At 39.6% G+C, this 22,895-nt stretch overlaps 1 protein-coding gene across 1 annotated transcript in view; it reads right to left on the bottom strand.

Annotated features, from left to right (window-relative positions):
- 4932414N04Rikl (RIKEN cDNA 4932414N04 gene like) overlaps positions 1–18,614 on the bottom strand; it is a 240,381-nt gene extending 221,767 nt beyond the window's left edge. The window contains exons 1-10 of the mRNA XM_087654922.1: positions 18,063–18,614; positions 16,679–16,793; positions 16,347–16,520; positions 12,929–13,035; positions 11,517–11,654; positions 9,740–9,792; positions 7,935–7,963; positions 7,771–7,852; positions 5,812–5,840; positions 5,648–5,729 (exon numbers count right to left, since the gene is read on the bottom strand). Coding sequence (XP_087511048.1) covers positions 5,648–5,729; positions 5,812–5,840; positions 7,771–7,852; positions 7,935–7,963; positions 9,740–9,792; positions 11,517–11,654; positions 12,929–13,035; positions 16,347–16,520; positions 16,679–16,793; positions 18,063–18,301 — 1,048 coding nt within the window. The 5' untranslated portion in view covers positions 18,302–18,614. The remainder of the gene's footprint in view (positions 1–5,647; positions 5,730–5,811; positions 5,841–7,770; positions 7,853–7,934; positions 7,964–9,739; positions 9,793–11,516; positions 11,655–12,928; positions 13,036–16,346; positions 16,521–16,678; positions 16,794–18,062) is intronic.
- Positions 18,615–22,895: the final 4,281 nt, after the last annotated feature.

The raw sequence follows: 22,895 nt of genomic DNA, 5'->3' as shown, positions 1-22,895 counted from the left end.
ACAACAGATGGCAAACTAATGTGATGGACAAGAATCCACTAGTAATCCTAAGAGTTGGGAGAAAGTTTTTATTTTCTAAGTAAGAGGAGGCTGGCGCCATGTTAAGTCATGTGATATCTCAAGCGTGGGAATTTAACAAAGAAACAGGGAAGTAGCCTGGGCTAGCAGGCTGTTGGTCCCAGGCTGTGTGATAAGTATTGGCAGCTCAGAGAGTTAGAGATTAAAAGCTGCTTTTTAAAGAAAGTTGTTTAGAAAGTCTTTCAGGATACTCATATTCTTTTTAACATGGGCTCCTCGGGAATTTTGGGTTGAAATCTTAGTTAGACAAGCTACTTCTTTTTTTTTTTTTTTTTTTTTTTTTTTAAAGATTTATTCATTTATTATATATAAGTACACTGTAGCTGTCTTCAGATACACCAGAAGAGGGCATCAGATCTCTTTACAGATGGTTGTGAGCCACCATGTGGTTGCTGGGAATTGAACTCATGACCTCTGGAAGAGCAGTCGGGTGCTCTTAACCTCTGAGCCATCTCTCCAGCCCGACAAGCTACTTCTTAATTACAGGTATTATTAAAAGGTGATTAAGTTTGTTTTTATAAAGAAGAGAGTAAAGAGATTACCTGAGTCAGGTGGGAATTTTCATCCACGGTTCAGAACTTAGATAGGGAAAAATTAGTCACTACCTCCAAGTAGAGAGTTGTGATAAATGTCTGTAACACCAGGCAGAGTGAATGCAGACATATATTATAGAAGTTATTAAGGTTAAAGAAAAATCTGTGGCTCCGGGTAGAGAGCTTAACAGATAGATATATTTTGGGTTAAAGCCCTGAGTTTTAAGTTGCTTATTGGTATTAGAATTGATAGAAGGTGTTTAGGCTTCTTTTAAGGAGAGTACAGAGATTACCTGAATCACGTGGGGATTTTCATCCATGGTTCGGAAATTAGGGAAAAATTAGTCACTGACTCCAAGTAGAATATTGTGATATTTACAAGTTATTAAGGTTAAGTAAAAATCTGTGGCTCCGGGTAGAGAGCTTAACAGATGGATATGTATTTAGGTTACTAAGGTTAAAGAAAAAATCTGTGGCTCCAGGTAAAGAGCTTGACAGACAGATTGAGATATTTTGGGCTAAAGTCCTGGTTTGATATGTTGCTTATTGATATTAAAATTGATGAAAGGTGTTTAGTTTGTTTTATGAATTACCCCAATAAAGGCCATATTGCTTGTTAATGCCGGCTAGCGAGGGTTTGCAGTTACTTTTGATATTTACCACAACAGGAAGCTCGAATTCTCTTAATGTGGGCTCCACGGGAATTTTGGGTTCATTTCCTGATATCATAGAGTACAAAAGCCTATCAGGCTCATTGTTTAGCTTGCTTCCTTTTTTAAAAAAATTGTTTAATCTTCATAATGGGTGTGACTTTGAGTTTTATGGTTATATTATTACTCTGGGAGAGAGTGCAAGATACAAGCTTTTCTGGTTACAGACTAAGGAACACAGTATTTTGGAGAAAGATTTTGTCTTTGTGTTTTAGGTGTTTTAGTGTGATTAGGTGCTGGAAACCTCACAGAGTCATATTGATCAGATTTGATAGATTTAGACCACCTGAAAAAATTGATTCAGGAGAATCAAACAAGATATCTTGATTCTAAACTTTTGTCTTGAGAGTTGTATTTTGCAGAATGTGCCTACTTGGATTCCTGGTCTCAAGGACTTTCAGCTGGGTCCAGTCAGGACACATCGGCTAAAGCATTTGCTTCGTTCTTCCTACCTCCTTACCCCCAAAGATATCTCAATGTCGATGTACACCTTGAAGAAGTTATGGAGGAGTCATCGCCCCAATTCCCTGGACTTTTGGGGGGCTGGAAGTGGTTATTCTAAAGTTGTTTTTATGAGGAATTTAAAATTGGTTGTAATTTAACAGGAAGGAATTAGCTATATTGAGTTGTACAGACATAATCTCATTAGGTAACTAAGCTAAAACCATAGCTTTGCTTTGATATAGAATTTATTTGTTAAAAGAGTTTAAAAGTACAAGGACCAGTCCTTCTAATGATGTCATTACAGACTTCTGAGTTGATTACACCTGTGAGTTAAGGGCCAACTAGCAAATTCACATCTCTGACTTTGTGAGAGTACTTTCAAGACAATATTAAGATATAAAGACAATAGTCTAGATTGTCTTATATAGATAGGTGGTTTTCAAAAACATCAGAAATCCACAAAATTTGAGATTTAAAGTTATTTATCTTTTGTTGAGACACATCTGCTCCTAACAGTTACCCTTTGGCAAATTTAATGAAGAATTTAAACATCTCTACCTGCAGGTGAGGCAGTACTTTGTGGCTAGGCAGCCACTGGACAAAACTGCCTGTTTCATCTGCAAACTATACTGTCCAGAAAAGGACAAATTATGCAGAATAGTTGACTGATAAACCCTGACAAGACAGGGTGATCTGCCCTTCAAAATCTGCATTTCAGTCTGTTAGTTGATTTTGCGCCAGAAGGCTGATGACTTGCGCTCACATGTTGCTAACAGGGGACTGTGCTAGTGGAAATTTGACTCTTCAACCTCTCAGTTTTGGAAGCCCTGTTAGGTTTCCTATGTTTATAGATATTTGGTCATTCTCAGATTTCTGACGGGGTTGAAGAATGATAATAGTTTCATAGCCTATCAGGCTGTTTAACTCTGGAAATACATATTTTATTAGATATCAGATAGTATACAAGCTAGCCAAGATATAATATAGATTTTAAGCCTTTCTTAAGCTGGAATGGATAACTAAAATGTTCTGTTTAACTGATATAGTGTTGGACTGGGTGTTAGATATATTTTATGCTTTTAATTACAAAATGATAATAGTTGTGCTCAGCTTATATTTGAGAGAAAAGGTTTTTTTTAATTAGACAAAAAGGGTGAAATGTGGGATGATGTCACAGGTGAGGCAGGTACAAGATAGAAGGAGGCCTATCATTGGATGAGAAGGAAGGAGTTGGAGAAAAGTTTGAAGGAAGAGGAGGAGACTGGAATGAAGAGAGAGGAATAGAGGAGGAGGAGGAGAGGTGGAGAAGCCATGGCAGGACAATGGAGGCTGATGTAAAGATCTCGCTCTGTGTATTTACAGGTTGTTATCATTGTTCTTAAGGGGTAGATGGTACCGGGCTTTGTATGTTTAAGTGGGCAATTATATCCTATCAATTGGATCTAAAAAAAAAGAAAAGAAAGAAATGCATTGTTTGGCTTGGCTTATAATGTCATTCAAAACAGGATAAAGCCTTGGCATCTCCTTAGAATCAGTCTCCTGTGCTTTAGGCCACCTGCTAACCTCTACACACAAGCATATTAAACAAAGAAGAGTCTTGACTAGAAACAAGTGACCTCTAACCTACATGGTTCCTCTTTGAGACTGAAGTCACAAAAAGCGACTGAGACAGCTTGCTGTCAGCATTTAGTTTCCTGATCTAGACCCTCAAATGGTGTCTGGAGGTCTACATTCATCTTCTAAGGCATGCTCTAGGAAAGAAGAGCCACGTAGGGTAAGCCTTTTCCTGGATGAAGGCAGCTGCTCTAGTTACGTTATGTGGCTGTGACCACCAGCCTTATAGTTGTACTCCATCATTAGGGGCTGCCAAAACAGGAACTCAGGACAGGAACCTGATGGCAGGGACTGGGACAGAAGTCAGGGATGAACGCTCATTACTGACTTGCTTCTCCTGGCTTGCTCAAGGTGCTTTCTTAAACAACTCAGAACCACCTGCTCAGAAGTGGTTCACTCAGGGAGCTGGGTCCTCCCAAGTCAATGATCCATCAAGAAAATGCTCCCACAGACTTACTTAAAGGACAATCTGATGGAGACAATGCCTTAATTTATATCACCCTTCCCTTGACATTCTAGCGTGTATCAAGTTGACAAAAATCTGGGTAGCATAGCAATTATTCATGATGGCAGGGCTGTCCCTGAGCCTGAGCCAATATCTCCTGAGAAGCTATTGCCTCTACCAACAAGGATTCCCTCCAGAGCATAGTACAGGATCAGAACTGGCACAGTGTCCTTCCAGACCACACCTTGACCACAAGTCCTGAGTTATACAATCTCTTCAATTCTGACTTTATTTGTACCCAAATCTGTGCCAGGCCCCTGAAGATAAGCCTGAGATTCCAGAATTTCGGGATGTGTTCCTCTTCCCAATGTGTTTGATATCTGACTATTTCTTTGCCATTCACACTAACTGGAAACATTACTATTCCCACTGTGGTGGGTGGCTGTATGTGGCTCTTTGGGGTGACTGACGCTTTTGCTCTGAAACTATTAATAAGTAAGGGGAGCGACAGGACAGAAGCACACTAACAGAAAGTAAGACCTTAAACTTTTTCTAAGTTTGCATACAAAGTGGTGGTTTGTATATGCACACATACACGGCATTCTGCTCTGTCTCTGTTTATAAACATCACCCTCACTCCACGGATGTACTTACTCGTGCCTCTCCTCCACCCAGCAGTACTATCTGACTTCTCACTTAGCATGCGAGTTTGGGTGACGTAGTTTAGTTCATGTATTTTGGAGCCTTGGCTACTCATGTCCCAAAGTGTGTTTTCTCCATATTTTCAATGGTGATTTATCACTTTAAATGTTGTGGTGTTGAATGTGATGTTCATAAAAATGAGTAGAGCCAGGAGAGTTAACAGAGGGCACCATTGTAAGAGTGAAGATGAAGCTGACCTACACTGAGGTATAGCTTTATGAAATACTTAGGACACAAATGTATCTATTTACAATGCAGAAGGATATTTGTTAGAATTTTTTTTCAAAAAATACGGTTTCCTGAAAAACCCAAACCTGGTCAGAAATATGAAACACTTGGATGGAATGTTAAGATTTTAGAATTCATTTAAAAATAGAAGGAGAGAAGGAAGAAAAAAGGAATGCAATATTAAGTAAATATAAATAAGAAACGTGGAAGGGTATAAACTTGCATTTGAGCACTATACGTAATAGTATGTTCTATTCTCTGTTCAGATAAATAACTAACATGACCACTGAATTTCCTAGACAATGACTGAGATCATTAATAAATGACTTGTTTTCCTATTCAAATTCAAATGTATTTTCTTCTTGTTTACGAAGAATAGGTACTATACATCTTATATGTAACAAGGCAACTTCTGGGCTCAAGAAAACAGTTGCCGGGCTTCTCAGGACTTAAGACTGCAGGAGTGTCACCTTAGCTGCACCCCAATCATGTCAATGTATTTATCAAGTTGTAGAGAAAAGTGGTTTTGTCTTTGGCTCTTACACAGCCTCCATCGCATGCTGTTTTCATTCGCTCCACTAACTCTAGCAGTTTAAACTTTGGGAAAATCTAACTGGATGTTGTAATTAACCTCGTTAAGTGCCTTCAAGGGACAGAGATCCCAAAATGGTAAATTTAAGGTTTTGAAACATGGAAAGAGAAAGTCCAAGATGAACCGTTTCATGTGTGTTTGTTGTTGCCTTTTTCTGAATTACAGATGCCAAAAATGGCACTTGTGCTGGCTGTGACACCTTACCCCATCTCTTTGTGGATGGGTAGCATTAGGGAGGGACAGCCTGGGAGGTTAATATTTCACCTACTTCCTTTCAAAGTAACTTAAACTGTGAGTTTACCTGACTTTGATGGTCTTGCCTCTGCCTTTTCTACTGCTTCACTCTGAGAAGGGTCTTTCACTTTCGTGGTAGGCAGGGTGGGCTTTGAAACAGGCAATTGTTAAGTGTTAAATATGTCATACAGTACCTACTGAGTAATTCAATGCTATTATAAAAGTCATTACCGTTGTGCAAGTGTCCTCCTCGTTGCTCTCTACAAAGCAAAGGGACACAAAATCAACTCTGCATCCTATTGGATGAATGCCGATAGTTCTTTGGGACTTCTCAAGGGTTGGCCATGAAACTGGTCACAATTAAGAACAATGACAGGATGGAAGAATGCCAATGGAAGAGTAAAAACTTCTACCCATTTTTTTCAATTAAATTTTTAAAATGTATCTTATTTGAATGGAAACTGCATTCCTGTCCCCATAGAGGTAAAAAGAGGACGTGGAATTCTCTGGAGCAGGGGTTATTAGCAACCACGTGGGTGCTGGGAACTGAACCCAGGCCTCTACAAGAGCAGCTGATGTGCCTAACCACTGAGCCACCTCTCTGGCCTTCATTTCCCCCCAATTTTTAAAAATTCATATGCAAACTGGTGATTTTCTCCCGTGGCATCTGCACATATGTGTGCCATTCCACTTTGTTCAGAAACATCACCCTGACTCCACACTACATTTGATACAATTTTGTCTACTTCTGCTTACAGAATGATTTTTTTAACACTTTATAAAAGTATACAAGTGTGATTTCTGGAAGAATTCAGACTTTGTCATTAATGTTAAACACTTGTGTTGCCCACATGTCCCAGCTCCAGCAAGTGGGTAAAGATGCCTGCTACAAAGCAAAGCCTGAAGTCCTGAGTTGGCTCCCGGGAACTAACATATCGGAAAGGGATAGTTAATCAATTATCCTATCCACTGTCCACTGATCTTCATAGATGTGCCATTGTGTGTGTGTGTGTGTGTGTGTGTGTGTGTGTGTGTGTGTGTGTGTACAGACAAATAAATGAACAACATGAAATTTTTAAAAACTGTAAGAGGACAGATGAGGGGACAAATGTAAGCCATTTTCACTGCCAGCTTTTTGATGGGGTGTATTTTACTCCGCTAGGTTGAAGGAACTCATTTCCGTGCCCTTGGTCACATGATCAGTTTCTTGTGTTCACTAAACTCATCAGTGAACTGAGAACAACTGAAGAGTAGCTCAGATACTGTATGCTTAGCATGTGAATGAGCCTGAAATTAACCCAGCTCCAGAAAAGAGAAAAGGAACTAGCTTGGATAGACAGTTGAAGGGAGGCCGGGAGGGAGGGGAATGTGATGAGGTGAACATAATCGTAGTATACCTAGGAAATGGTTAAAAATTCTGTCATTAAAATTGATTAAAGAAAGAAATGAAGACACAATCATAAACATGACAATGGGAAGTATATGAATTTGATTTTATGTATTATAATCAAGTATATAATGCTTTTATGATCAGATACATAGCTGATGAGATCACTGAGTTAGCTAGTAAATAACTGGAATCAGAAACAGAAGTCCTGGTATCTGGGTAGAATTAAAATCAATATTTTTTTGTCTGTTTATCAAGGCTAACCCACAATTTCTAGGTTTGAGGAAACTCTTGCCTGACCTCCCAAAGTTTGGGATCATGGGTGTAATTGTAGAACTGCATCTCAAGCATTCGCCTTTCTTTTCTACTTTATATCTTTCACATTAACATGGGAAGTGATGCTTCACTCTGGAATGGACACACATGATTGTCATTGGGCTTTGTTCTCAATTGGACTTTGTTTGTTGATCCACGTTGAGGGCAGTTTGAGACCGTGGCAAAACCTAACAAGTCTTGGGACTGACCACCTTAAATGTCAGAATTCCAACCTGGTAAATTCAATGTATTAAAATAAGGAAGGATAAAAATCAAGTCAACTCCCCCCTCTCGCAACACTTATTACACGTGCTAATAAATATGTAACAAAAATTTTCTTCTGAAATATCAATATCTGAAATGACCATTTTGCTGCTGCTGACCACCTACACCATCTCTTTGTGGATGGGTAGCATTGGGGATGGACAGCCTGGGGCATTAACATCTCACCTACTTCTTTTTCAAAGTAACTTGAACTGTGAGTTTACCTGACTTGGATGGTCTTGCCTCTGCCTTTTCCACTGCTTCGCTCCGAGGAGAATCCTTCACTTTCACGGTAGGCAGGATGGGCTTTGAAACAGGGGATTGTTAAGGGTTAAGTACACCACACAGTACTTACTTAGTAATGCAATGCTATTATAAAAGTCATTACCCTTGTGCAAGCATCTTTTCTGGTAATCTCTAGAAAGCAAAAGGAGATATCGTCAATCCATGTGGACGGCAAAGGCGGCCAACATTCACAAGGGCTCAGCGATGAGCAGAATTCTCATGCCTGTAGTTCTAATCAAGTATTTTGATTTTGCTAACTCATTAGGATCCAATAGGCACTTAGAAACTATGCTGAAAAAAAAAAAAGCACCAACTACTGACTTGGGCCTGCAATATGACTAAAAGTGTGAAAGGGCCTCAGCACCTCTCCATTTGACATCTGTAGCCTGTGCGTTGCACAGCCTACTAACCTTGGCACATGGGCATACTAAACGCCAACCAACTGTCCTCCTGAAACCAAGTGAGGCATAATCTATGTCGTTCACCTTCAGTGCTGAACTCACAAAGAACACCTGAGCCAATTTATAATCAGCTTTTATAGTCTCCCATTCAAGGCTCCCAAATGGTGCCCAAAGCATCCTACTTATCCCACGAAACCTTTTCCCCGGGGAAAGGAGAACTTTGGATGATGAACCTATTCCCTGAGAAAGTCAGTCATCTGTTAAATGGCAAGGCTGTCCCTGGAGCAGGAACAATCATGTTCTCATGAGCAGCTTGCCCCTCAACCAACAAGGATTCCCTTCAGATCATGATGTAGAGCAGAACCAACCCAGTGTCCATCCAGACACACCTGGACCCTGACTTCTGAATTATGCAACATCTTCAGCCGGTCTCAGGTATGACATTATCCGTTTCTAAATCTGTCAAGACCCTGAAGATGAGCTTGATGTTTCTTTACGTGTTCCTCTTCCCAAAGTGTACATTGACTGAATTTTTCTCTGGTTTTCCCAGTATTGGAAATGTTAGTGTTCCTATCATAATGGGAGTCTAAGCATAGCTCTTTGAGGCTGCTGGAACTTAGCTTTGGAACTAGGAACAAGGACAGAAGAACACTAGTAGGAAATAGGAATCCACATTCTATCGGTTTCTGATATACAGTGTAATGAGGTTGGTCCCGCATTCATAAGACAGTACTCTTGTGTCTCCTTTCTCGTCATCCTCCCCCATCCCACAGAGTCCTCCTCCTGCCATCCTCACACTTGCATCCCTTTCTGTTTTCACACTGAGTGTGAGGAACACGCAGAGAATAAAGCATGCAGTTATGATTTACGAGTGTGATTTTGTTCCCAGTGAATGTGAGTAACACCAACAGTGAGCCTATGGCAGTGTGAAGATGATGGTTAATGAGAAAAAAAAACAAAAACACAATCCATGAGGAAGAGACCATGAACCCAAGTGAGTACATTTCAATGCTGATTAGAGTGCCCTCATTTTACAACATATATAAAAATATTCACTTAATGTGATTTCAAAATATTTTTCTATATAATCATATGCAAATTTCAAAAGAAAAGTAAAAACAATTTTAGATAAGATTTTTGGATTAAAAAATTTATATAATTGATTTCTTAAAAGATTCTTATCTCAAGCTGGAGAGATGATGACTCAGTGGTTAAGAACACTGACTGCTTTTCCAGAGGGCCTGAGTTCGATTCCCAGCAACCGTTACATGGTGGCTCACAACCATCTGTAATGAGATCCAATGCCCACTTCTGGTGTGTCTGAAGACGGCTACACTGTACTCATATACATACAATAAATAAACTTTTTTTTAAAAAAATGATTCTTATCTCTAGGAATTTAAAAAAAAATTAGGGGAAAACAATTCAATTTATATTTGGTTTCAAACTTTCTTCTGTCTTTTTTCCAGTTGGGAAAACAAGAGAAGTTCACTGTCAGAAGTCTTACCAGAGCATCGCTGTCTCAGCTCCTCTTCATCATAGTCGATGAGGAGCTTCCTACTGTAATGTACCCAAAGAACGACATCAATTCACTATTCCATGTTGACATGAAATCACTGGCCTATCAGTGTATTTAGGCATTATCTAGGACACTTCCAGAAGTTTTAGACATAAGCTACAAACATGTGGATTCTGTATTGTATTAAGCTTATAACTAATGAAGGAACATATAAAATATAAAGGTCATAAACCAAAAGCAAGACAACTCCATACATGACCTAAGTTGTCTCAGCGTAATGGAAAGTGTCCTGAACTCAGGAAATCCTACCTTTGTAGTCAGTAACTGCTTGTTCTTAGACATGTTGTTTCTCTTACGTTTGATGTCTTCCTCTAAAAAATGATGACTTTACTGCTTTTATACACCAGGGTAATATGACTTAATAAGATAATGTAAGTGCGGATGACAAATAGAAAAGGCACAAGATCATTTGTTTCTTATGGATAAACTGTTTAAGACTCTCAAATAACACTTCACATGCATCTCCTTGCAAGATCTGATATTCTTATGTTGACCTTACCAAAAAAAATACTATTATTAGCTATTCTTTGTCACCTAGTTCAAAGAAAATCATCCATTTAACATTTTAAGATCTAAACAGGTCTGATTGACAACAACGAGAAGTTATTTGTATCTCAAATGTAGGGGTTACATTCAGACTACAAGTGCAAACCACTTGCATAGTAAAGGTAAGAGTCCTAAGATTCCTGAGCTGGCAAAACACTAGAATGGACTTGATGTCAGCATGAAAATGTCAAGTGATTTCCTGGGATTTCTAATGCAACAGCATGGCCATGTCCTGCCATGTCCCACCCAATGGCATCCAACATCTTGATGTCTCCAGGCCTTACAGTCTATCAAATATCAAGATCACCCAATGCCTCCAGACTCACAAGGACCTCCTGTGACCTCAGATCTCCCAATGCCACCAGGTTCCTCAAGTTCCCAATTCACTCAAGTGTCCAAGTGCTCCTCAGTTCACTCAGGTTTCTTGGTATCAACAAGCGTCCACTATTCCCCAGACCCCTGACATATTCCAGTCTCTCTAGGGCGCCCAGGGACTCCAAATGCCCCATTGGTCCTATCTCGCTAGAAATAGAAGATGAGGGCAAACTATGTGGCAAAAGTAACAGCAGGAGTTAGAAGGACATTTCCAAATAATAATGCTCAACTACAGAGACCACATGGGCCTGGCAGAAATGATTAGCATGCTTTGAAAGCTGGGTGCCCATGGGGTTCTGGGACTAGGAGTACTTATGCATTTCACTGAATGTGTCTACTGAAGATTGTGTGCATTTCCTTCAGATGGTGTTGCCCGTAACCCCACGTGGCTCAACCCTGGCTTTCTTTCGGTGAGTATCATTACATACTCTCAAACTGGAGTTTTACAAACTTCCTTCACCTACAGAGTTTAGAAAGTCCTAGCCAAAGAGATGGTAATATAATCCTTGGATAAAATACTTTCCTAATTCATATGAAGTCCCAGGTTAAATTGTCAGCATCCACCCCAACTCTCCTACACATACACAGCCAAAATAAAAATCCTGAGACGAAGAATCCTGCATCCATTGCTACTTCTAATTCATCTACAGCTTTGGTTAGTTTCTGGATGATGGGGCAGACGATGTCACTGCCATTGTCCTAAACTGAATGCATAAGATATGGTGTCCATAAATACATTCCATCTCCATTTCGTGTTAATTAACAAGTAAATGGGAAGACTTACACTCTGCTTTTACTCTCAACAGCATAACGCTTAGCTGTCCATCCAAAAACATCTTGCTTAAAGGTGTCGATATCTCTTTGAAGCAACAGCTTGATGATAAGTTCTGACCCACATCTTACAGCATACATAAGGCTGCTTCTAAAAGAGAAGAGACAGAGCCTTACTGTCAGCTACTTTAGTAAGATCGTTAAACCTCTCGCTACATATATTTTACCAGTATTGCCTATGTATATAAAATTGACCATTTACTAATAGACATAAAACATATTGGGAGCTCAAATATTCCTTCTGGAAAGCATCTCCAAGACTAATAGGAGAAAATAAACAGAAAAGCCGTTCTCCCACTTAGGAATCACGTAGTAGAATTTGTCATTCAATGTCCTTTCAGAAATACCTTTAATAAATAGATACTTTATTTATTAAAGTAGGTGAGTAGTTAATCAAAGAATTAGTCATTTCTTCCTTAGTCTGACAGATTATAATCCATAATCAAAAGGAGATCAAAAGAAAAAAGCTTATTTTCATGATTAACATAATTACAAAATTAATCATTTTTAATAAAAATAATAGTAATGATGTTTGTAGGAGATGATCATGTACTGGAACTAAATAGGGCATGATATATAATATGTACTGGCACAACTCTTTGAATCAGGAAATAAATCTAGCACTGTGCAAAGCTTCTGAGGTTGTACAATCAGCAAGTGTTAAAGCTAGATTTGAGCTCGCTCTTGTATGAATATTGAGGCTTCTTCTTATCGCCCAGCTATGATGTTTACTCATCCAAACTTCTTCAATAAATGTAGCTTCCCGTTCTTTTGACCATGCTAAATGATATTGTTTCAAAATAAAGAGGGAAAAGTGAAAAAAAGGTAGAGTACCATGAGGTAATAAAAATTAATAGTCACTGAGGGATAACCCAATAATAGTTTGCAAAGAAACTTAATTCAAACAACCATCCAGCAGATTTTCATTTTTAAGGAAGCAACATATATGAAGCAAAGCTGACAAATACTGTAAAGACATTAAAAGTCACACTGAGACTCAAACATTTAGATTAAGGTCTTGAAAACAAATAAAAGATGGAACCCACTTATCTAAATAAGCTACCTGACAGATAAGTGGAAATAAAATCAATCACGTATCATCAGGAAATATAGACTCTACTGAATGTTATCTTTCTGTTGTTCATGCTGATTAAGTATTTTTGCACCAAACTGATGGTCTAGGTTAATGTTATTTCAGTAAGTAAAAGGTGACTTCTTCCTATTAATTTAACATCATGTCTTGGGTGATAGTTTACGTCATCCAACTCACTAACTTTATTGACGTACAAGGATGTTTTGGGTTTTTTTGTTTGTTTGTTTGTTTGTTTGGTTTTTTTTTTTTTTTTTTTTTTTTTTTGGTTTTACCTTCCCAGGAAGTCACATGTCTTTGCGTTTGCTCCGTTGTGGATTAAGAATTCTGCCATCTTCTCCTTGTTTTGTTTCAGAGCAAGCAAAAGCGGTGTGATCTTGTTCTATCCAAAGAAAATCAGTCATGAACTTGAAAATTAATAAATCCTTGGGCACAGAATCATAAACGCTGACGTGAAATGATTGGCGGTTCCTTCCACAGTTCACTGACACCCAGGTATGCCCCTCCTTTTCCATGAAATCCCCGCACCCAGAGTGATCACATAGATTCACCCCCAAATCCACAGCAAACCCTTCTGCCACAGGCTTTTCTTCTGCCAAAAACATGCATCATGGTATTTTGTGGTCATGTGACAGCTGCCATCTAAGCAGATGCTTCTTGATTCTGTGTCTTTTATGTCAACAATCCATAACAAAAGCTACAAACACCAAAACTGGCAAAGGAGCTAAATTCCTCTGTCTAGATTGTATTTCTATCTAAATTATGAAGAAAAGATCTTTTTTTTCTAGGTGTCCCATGGGCCAATAAAAAGATTGCATTACCACCTGTCTGAGAACGTGACAAAACTGAAGTACGGGTCCTCATCAGAAAAATTTCTCTTATTTTGCATAATTTCTATGTTCTTTGAATTGCTTTTATGCCAGATATTAGCATTTAAGGACAGTATTGAGAGCTTTGAGAGGGAGCAGAGGCTTCCTGCAGTCACAGAGGAAACTTGTTAATTCCCTTTTATGTGTGGGGCCAGAGCCTGGGACACCAACACCAGAGTCCCGTTCCGTCAGTCACTTAGAAAAGTGAGCTCTCACTTAAATGAACAGGCTTCAGAAGAACTTTGATTATTCCTATTATAAAACAAGATTCTTATTTAACTGTCAGAGAGTTCAAGATGAAATTTCATTCTCAATTGTAATAATCTCAGGCCCTAGGTGTGTGGTGACGCGTACTTTAAGTGCCAGCGCTTGGGAAGCAGAGCCTAACGATCTCTGTGAGATCAAGGTCAGCCTGATCTATATATCGAGTTCCAAGACAGCTGGAACTATATATTAGACTTAGTCACAGAGTGATGATAATGGTAATGATGGTGATGGTGATGGTGATGGTGATGGTGATGATCTCATAGCTATGAAGCACAACTACTTTGGGGGTTTATTGCAGTTAGCTTTTGTTTTTATAAGACAGAATTTCACTGTGTAGCCCAGGCTAGCATCTCAGGCTCATGGTTCTCCTCATTAGTCCCCTAAGTGTTAAGACTCCAGGATCTATGACACCATGCCTTCTGCCTATGCTATTTTAATCTATTTTTATTCTGGTTTCATTTTAATTACTATGTTAAGCTGTTTTTAAGCAAACCATAAGAAAAGCCAGGAGTGAAAAGGCAACAGTTTTATCAATAATAAGTCTAACAGTTATCGATAGATATTACTTTTATGATAAAGAAGCTTAGTGGTCACTTCATCTGTACAAAAAGGTGCAGTTTCGTTTGCAATTGTCATAACCTCTTCGAGTTAATTACAATTAACCTAATAGTACATGCAGGCATTTCAATATGAATATATCTTTGAGACAGAGATAAAGAAAAGGTTTTAAAATGGCAACTTTAAATGCTTAAAGTTCAATCTCATTGCCAAGGGAATAAGAGGAGAAAAGGACCATATGTCCTTATAAATTGTTTTAAAAGTTTAAAATCTTTATCACAAGACACCATTAAGCAATTGTTGTTGCAAACACACACTTAGGCTAAGCAGATGGCGTCTGGTAATGTGAAGGGGTTTGTAGCAAACTGGAGCACTTGTGGGCCTCAGACAATAGGGACACCTACCTGGCAGGCATCAGACAATAAAATGAGCTCAAAGCTTTCTAGACTTGATCATTTAAGAGCAGCTTGAAGGCCACATTTCTTTAAGAAGCGCCTTGGGCTGGGTGTGGTTGTACATACCTACAGTCTCAGCACTCTGTGGGCAGAGGCAGGAGGAATGAGTTCAAGCCTAACCTAATCTACAAAGTATGTGCGGGACAGCCAGAGATTTTTACAGAGAAACTGTGTCTCAAAACAAAACAAAACAAAGCAAAACAAAACAGAATGTCCAAGAGATAGAGAAATGGCTCAGTGGTTTAGAGTACTGTCTGCTCTTTTAAAGGACCTGTGTCCCAGTCCCAGCACCCACAAGGTATCTCACAGCCATCTATAATTTATTTCAGGGAAATCTGACACCCTCTGTTGGCCTGTGTGGGTACTGCATGCATGTTTTACACTTATCATACACGCAGGCAAAATACCCACCCACAATTTTCTTTTTTAAAAAGGGGTGCAGGGGAATAAAACTCTCCTGTAGTTTAACTGTGGATTCATCCCCTGGAGGTCACTATTTATATCTGTGGACTCCACTGAGTTCTTAGTCCTTAAAAATAAATCTTTATTGTGGGTACAATTTACATTTTGTGTGGAAAAGAAAAGTAAAATTATTTTCTAGGACCTGAAGAACCTGAAGGAAACATGTTTAAATATTTGTGCCGATTCAGACATTGCAGGTGAAGTCTAGACACTTGTGTGTTTTGAAGACCCTCACCTGATCATTGTGCTGTGTGTTTAAAAACTCTCCCAAATCCCATCAAAGCATCGTAGATTTGAGAGCAGACGTTAGGCTCTTACCCATGTGGCAATTTCTATCGGACAAGGGTCATTTCATGGTGAATCACTTATCTTTCCCTTTTCTGTTTTCTGTGTAATTGTCACTGATTCAATGACAGTCTGATTTCTTCAGAGTACTACTAAAATTCACCACCTCTAAGCATGCTTACCAACTAGCAATATTCTCTGATTAGGAATTATTATCACCAAGCTGCAGAGCACAGAATAAGTATTCATAAAGTGAGTCATTTTTCAAAAAAAAAAAATCTCAAGACTTCTTCATGCTTTCCCTCAATTATCTAATTCCCAATTTTGCACGAGTATCTCTCACCCACTTCCCCTTCTATCTCTCCTCCTTGGCTTTATCACTCACAGCGCCATCACAAGGCAGAACTTGTCCGAGCATCCAAGATGTCCGGTTATCATAAAACGTTTTCTTCTCTTTTAAGGTAAGTTTGCTGTCAAACACAAATGTTTGCTTTGGTTGTCATTTTAAGCTAGTCAAGAAAAACAGCTTTCGTAAGCCTCGAAAACAGGCAAATCGGGGCTTTTGCAAATTCATTGTTTTGACAAACATTTGTCAGAAACGCACTGAGAAAGCTGCACAGTGTAATGCTTCTTGCAGAGTACCGCTATTTAAAGTGGCATCTTCGACGATTGAGTTATTTCAAAACATTGTCACCCGAGGACTAGAGCTTTGCAAACACAGAAAATTGACTCCCTGTACACATGGCTATTAAATGTGTGTTTCCGATAGGTTAGAGTTAAAGCTGGGTGGCACACACCTCGTTTATCGCTTCGATGTTGGCCTTGTATTCAAGCAGCTTAGTGGCTGTTTCGATGTCCCCGTTGTAGACAGCGTAGTGCAGGGCAGTATTGTCACTGCAGTCCATAATGTTTGGGTCAGCGCCATGCTTCAAGAGAATATTGAGGCATTCCGTTTGTCTGCACTGGGAGGCCTGTGGGTGTGATATCAACACACAGATTGCTAAACAACTCAAGATCGGCCTTCCATGGGCTTCAATGTTTAGTTCCTTTTAAAATAGCACAGTTTCATCTTTTTATCTAATGGTGTATTTCAAATTCATACCACCTGAAGCTGATGGCTATAATATACCTTAATTAGAGGTGTGGCATCTTTAATGTCCTTGGGACTGATCTCACAGCTGCTTTCCACCAGGAGAGTCACCACCTCTGGATGGCCATAGACACAGGCAAAGTGCAGAGCAGTCCTGTGAGTACAAAAGGGATTTTTTTTTTTTGGTTCTTTTTTTCGGAGCTGGGGACCGAACCCAGGGCCTTGCGCTTCCTAGGTAAGTGCTCTACCACTGAGCTAAATCCCCAGCCCCAAAAGGGAATTTTTTAAATGAACTTCAAAAGCATTTTATTAAAGCTTACAACATGCAATTATAATCACCGGGTAGCACTTAATGACTCCGCATTTTAAATTTTAATTTTCTCCTGAAGAAAAGACACCATATTACCTCTTATCACAGAGAGCAGACAATTTCACTGGTGACACCATTCCCCAAATGTAAGCTGTTTCTGTGGATTGGAATATAGATTCTTCCTATTGGCCAGCATGGAGCCAGTGTCCAGGCACTGTGCTGTGAGCCTTCTGATGAAGTACTTCACTGTGTGTGTCAAGGAGCACCCAGCTTCAGAGGCCACAGGCCTAATGATGAAGGACAAGTATGAGCAGAGCAGTTCTCATGGGACCTGCTCTTCCCAGGGTACCAATGCAGAGAAACCTGTGCATCTACCCGGGAAGTGTTGGGAAACAGTATCAGCCTGAAGGTAGGACAACATTGAAAAGTCAAGATGAGTTTAGTGATTTGAAAACTGCCAAAGGTACCAGTGAGCCCTACTGTGTGACAGAAGTTGCCGGAGTAGGAAAACCAGAACACACCCTCAAACTTTGTGAGCATGCTTGGCGGACGAGGGAGACACAGGTAACCCTTTAGGATTGTTTAAACTAGTGAGGGAGGAGGCTGAAGGTACAGAAAGCCCTGAAGTGAACATGGCACCCTTAACTAAAGATGATGAGATAAGCAAATACATAAGTATGGGAACGCAAAGCCGTCCTTGCATTTAAAATCTTGTAAATTCTCAGTAGAAAATGCACGTTCCTGCATTCATGGGAATACACTTACATAAAGTATCAACTTTCATTTAAAAAACCTTTTAGATAGGAAGTTGATACACTCTAGACATTTCTCTTATGCATTTTCCCACAATGCTTATGTGGAAAGCTTTGAAGAGGCCAGTAAGTGCTCTAAAAGAAGAACTGTCAAGGACATGAAGCACCGATTTTGATTTGTTTTGCTGTTAAATGAGGACCTGTTGGGCGTTACACTATTCCCAACTGTGCCTCCTAAGATTAATAACAGATGCTTCTCTTTTCTCACCTCAGACAGGAAGTTAGCCTACTTCCCACCTACTGCGCCTCCCTCCAAGGTAGGTACCTGCCCACTCTCTCACAGCTCCAACCCCAACGTTACCTGTACTTCCAATCTGTTTGTTCCATTGCGAAAACTCCCCGTTCGACGAAGCTCTTTACTGTGTTCACATCACCCATGCTTGCAGCCTTGTGGATTGGGTAATAAGGTGCATAGCTGGCGTGGTATTTGGGCGGTCGACAACCTTTCTCATCCTTGCTCCCAAAGCCCACGAAGACATTATCCAGGCCATCACAGAAGCCCAGGGGCGTCCTTTGTTTTTTGTGGAAGAGCATCTGCATGGTAAATGTCTGCTTCGAAGGCCCCTTCCCTCCTGTTAAGCTTCTCCCACATCCCCAACCCCAAATAAAAGACTATGCTAAAATGACGCCCCCTAAACGCAGAACAGAAGCGTATAGTAATCCAGCTCCTAAAGATTTCGATATCAAAAAAAGCCCAGGGCCAAGTCTCCCCACAAGGTCATAGTAGGGAATCTCCGTGCTGATACAGTAGCTGTCAACTGCAGGTGCAGTTGGCAAAGCGGTAGCCAAGCAACGCTGGTAAATACAAACAAGCGGGTGCCAGGCTCGTGCCAGGTGTGGGCGCACATTCAACGTGGAGAGCTGACCTGTGTGCCAGCAAGGAAGGTGGTTACTGCGCATGTGTAGAATCTCCTACGTCAAAAACCAGCTAGAGAGGCCACTTTCGTTCCAGCAGGTGAGACCTTGCCCACATCACCCCTCCATGTAGATCTAGAGGCAGTTAAAAGTTTTCTTGGATTGTGTTCTCATTTCAATTTAGTTAATAGGAAATACGTTTCTCTTGGTTTCTTCTGTGACCGATTCATCATTTGATAATGAGTGGTTTAATCTCTGTGAGTTTGAATACATGCTAGAGATTTGTTTACTGTCAAGTTTATGTTTTATGAAAGAGCTACAAGCAATTAGCAAGTGCTGAGAGAGGGAGAATTGGTCTTCCTAGGGATGAGCCTTTTGATTGGTTATCAGGCTGACTAATCTTACATCACTGACGCAAGCCGGTGTTATCTGAAGGCAGGGAATCTCAATTGAGAAAAATGCTTCTATAAGATCTAACTGTAAAGCGTTTATTTCTTGGTTAGTGATTGATGGGGGGCAGGGTGGAGCCTGCTGTACGTGTTGCCATCACCTGGGCTAGTGGTCCTGGGTTCTTTAAGAAAGCAGACTTGGGGCCCACATTCCCCACCCAAGAGGGAATCACCTAGTGCCATCTGTGCCCCCTGGGCACAGAGACCTAGGAGCAGTCAGGGGCAGGACCCTTCCGATTCCTGCCTGCTATGAGAACTGAAAGACATTCACCAGGAGTGCCTACACACCTGAGAGCAGAGCACTCTGTTCCCAGAAATGACTGAAAGAAAGCAGGAAAACAGTTCTACCAGAGTGCTGACACACGGGCCTACAGAAGGGCCAAACCACTGTCAGAAACAGCAAGACAAGCTAGCACCAGAGACAACCTGATGGCGAGAGCCAAGTGCAGGAATCTAAGCAACAGAAACCAAGACTACTTGGCATCTTCAGAGCCCAGTTCTCCCATCGAAGCAAATACTGGTTATCTAAACACACCAGAAAAGCAAGATTTAGATTTAAAATCACATTTGATGGTGATGATGGAGGACTTTAAGAAGGACATAAATAACTCCCTTAAAGAAATACAGGGCAACACAAGTAAACAAGTAGAAGCCCTTAACGAGGGAACACAAAAATCCCTGAAAGAATTGCAGGAAAATACAACCAAACAGGTGAAGGAATTGAAAAAAAAGTCCAGGATTTAAAAATGGAAATAGAAACAATAAAGAAAGCACAAAAGGAGACAATCATGGAAAAAGAAAACTTAGGGAAGAGATCAGGAGTCATAGATGCAAGCATCACCAACAGAATACAAGAGATAGAAGAGAGAATCTCAGGGACAGAAGATACAATAGAAAACATTGACACAACTGTCAAAGATAATGTGAAATGCAAAAAGCTCCTGGCCCCAAATGTCCAGGAAATCCAGGACACAGAGAGAAGATCAAACCTAAGGATAATAGGTATAGAAGAGAGTGAAGACTCCCAGCTCAAAGGACCAGTAAATATCTTCAACAAAATTATAGAAGAAAACTTTCCTAACCTAAAGAAAGAGATGCCCATAAACATACAAAAAGCATTCAGAACTCCAAATAAATTGAACCAGAAAAGAAATTCTGTCACAAAATAGTCAAAACACCAAATGCACAAAACAAAAAAAGGAATATTAAAAGCAGTAAAGGAAAAAGTTCAAGTAACATATAAAGCCAGACCTATCAGAATTACACCAGACTTCTCACCAGAGACTATGAAAGCCAGAAGGCCTGGCAGATGTCATACAGATCCTAAGAACACAAATGTCAGCCCAGGCTACTATATCCAGCAAAACTGTCAATTAACGTAGATGGAGAAATCAAGATATTCCATGACAAAACCAAATTTACACAATATCTTTCCACAAATCCACCCCTACAAAGGATAATAGATGGAAAACTCCAGCACAAGGAGGAAAAGTAAACCCTAGAAAAAACAAGAAAATAATCTCCTTGTAACAAAACCAAAAACATAATTCCACCTCTAACAACACAGATAACAGGAAGCAACTATCACTATTCCTTAATATCTCTTAACATCCGATTCCCCAATAAAAAGACTTAGACTAATAGAATGGATACGTAGAGAGGATCCAGCATTTTGCTGCATACAGGAAACACACAACATAGACAACACTACTTCAGAGTAAAAGACTGGAAAACAATTTTCCAAGCAAATGGTCCAAAAACAAAACCAAACAAAACAAACAAACAAGCTGGAGTAGCCATTCTAATATCAAGTAAAATCGATTTTCAACCAAAAGTCATTAAAAAAGATAAGGACACTTAATTTTCAGCAAAGGAAAAATCCACCAAGATGAACTCTCAATCCTAAATATCTATGCTCCAAATGCAAGGGCACCTACATTCATAAAAGAAACCTTACTAAAGCTCAAATCACACATTGTATCTCACACAATAACAGTAAGAGATTTCAATGCCCCACTCTCATCAATGGACAGATCATGGAAACAGAAATTAAACAGAGACATAGAAAAACTAAAAGAAGTTATGAACCAAATGGATTTAACATATTTATGGAACATTAGATCCTAAAACAAAAGGATATACCTTCTTCTCAGCACCCAATGGTACCTTCTGCACAATTGATCAAAACAGGTCTCAACAGATACAGGAAGAGAGAAGTATCCCATGCATCCTATCAGATCATCATGGACTAAGGCCGGTCTTCAACAACAACAATAATGACAGAAAGCCCACATATATGTGGAAGTTGAACAATGCTCTACTCAATGACAATTTGGTCAAGGAAGAAATAAAGAAATTAAAGACTTCTTGGAATTTAATGAAAATGAAGATACAACATACCCAAACTTATGGGACACAATGAAAGCAGTGCTAAGAGGAAAACTCATAGCTCTGGGTGCCTGCAAAAAGAAACTGGAGAGAGCATACACTAGCAGCTTGACAGCACACCTAAAAGCTCAAGAATAAAAAGAAACGAATACACCCAGGAGGAGTAGAAGGCAGGAAATAATCAAACTCAGAGCTGAAATCAACCAAGTAGAAACAAAAAGGACCATAGAATTAACAAAACCAGGAGCTGGTTCTTTAAGAAAATCAACAAGAGGGCTGGGGATTTAGCTCAGTGGTAGAGCGCTTGCCTAGGAAGTGCAAGGCCCTGGGTTCGGTCCCCAGCTCCGAAAAAAAGAACCAAAAAAAAAAAAAAAAGAAAAGAAAAGAAAATCAGCAAGATAGATAAACCCTTAGCCAGACTAACCAGAGGGAACAGACACAGTATCCAAATTAACAAAATTAGAAATGAAAAGGGAGACATAACAACAGAATCAGAGGAAATTCAAACAATCATCAGATACTACTACAAAAGCCTATATTCAACAAATCTGGAAAATCTGGAGGAAATGCGCAGTTTTCTAGACGAATGACATGTACCAAAGTTAAGTCAGGAATAAACCATCTAAACAACCCTGTAACTCCTAAAGAAATAGAAGCAGTTATTAAAAGTCTCCCAACCAAAAAGAGCCCAGGACCAGATGGGTTTAGTGCAAAATTCTATCAGACCTTCATGCCAATGCTGTTCAAACTATTCCACAAAATAGAAACAGACGGAGCACTACCAAATTCCTTCTGTGAAGCCACAATTACTCTTATACCGAAACCACACAAAGACCCAACAAAGAGAACTTCAGACCAATTTCCCTTATGTATATCAATGCAAAAATACTCAATAAAATTCTTGCAAACCGAATCCAAGAACACACCAAAATGATCATCCATCATGATCAAGTAGGCTTCATCCCAGGGACACAGAGATGTTTCAATATACGGAAATCCGTCAACACAATCTACTATATAAACAAACTCAAAGATAAAAACCACATGATCATTTCATTAGATGCTGAGAAAGCATTTGACAAAATTCAACACCCTTTCATGACAAAAGTCCTGGAAAGATCAGGAATTCAAGGCCCATACCTAAACATAGTAAAAGCCATATACAGTAAACCAGTAGCTAACATCAAACTAAATGGAGAGAAATTTGAAGCAACCCCACTAAAATCAGGGACTAGACAAGGCTGCCCACTCTTTCTCTACTTATTTAATATAGTACTTGAAGTTCTAGCCAGAGCAATCAGAGAACAAAAAGGTCAAAAGGATACAAATTGGACAGGAAGAAGTCAAAAGATCTCTATCTGAGGATGATATGATAGTATACTTAAGTGACCCCAAAAGTTCCACCAGAGAACAAACTTCTACTATGGGATAGAAAAGCCACT

Source organism: Rattus norvegicus, chromosome 3 (genome assembly GCF_021556685.1).
Source record: "Rattus norvegicus strain SHRSP/BbbUtx chromosome 3, alternate assembly SHRSP_T2T, whole genome shotgun sequence".
NCBI classification, from domain to species: domain Eukaryota; kingdom Metazoa; phylum Chordata; class Mammalia; order Rodentia; family Muridae; genus Rattus; species Rattus norvegicus.
Note: the sequence above shows the minus strand (reverse complement) of the source record. Positions and strands in the feature narration are given on the sequence as shown.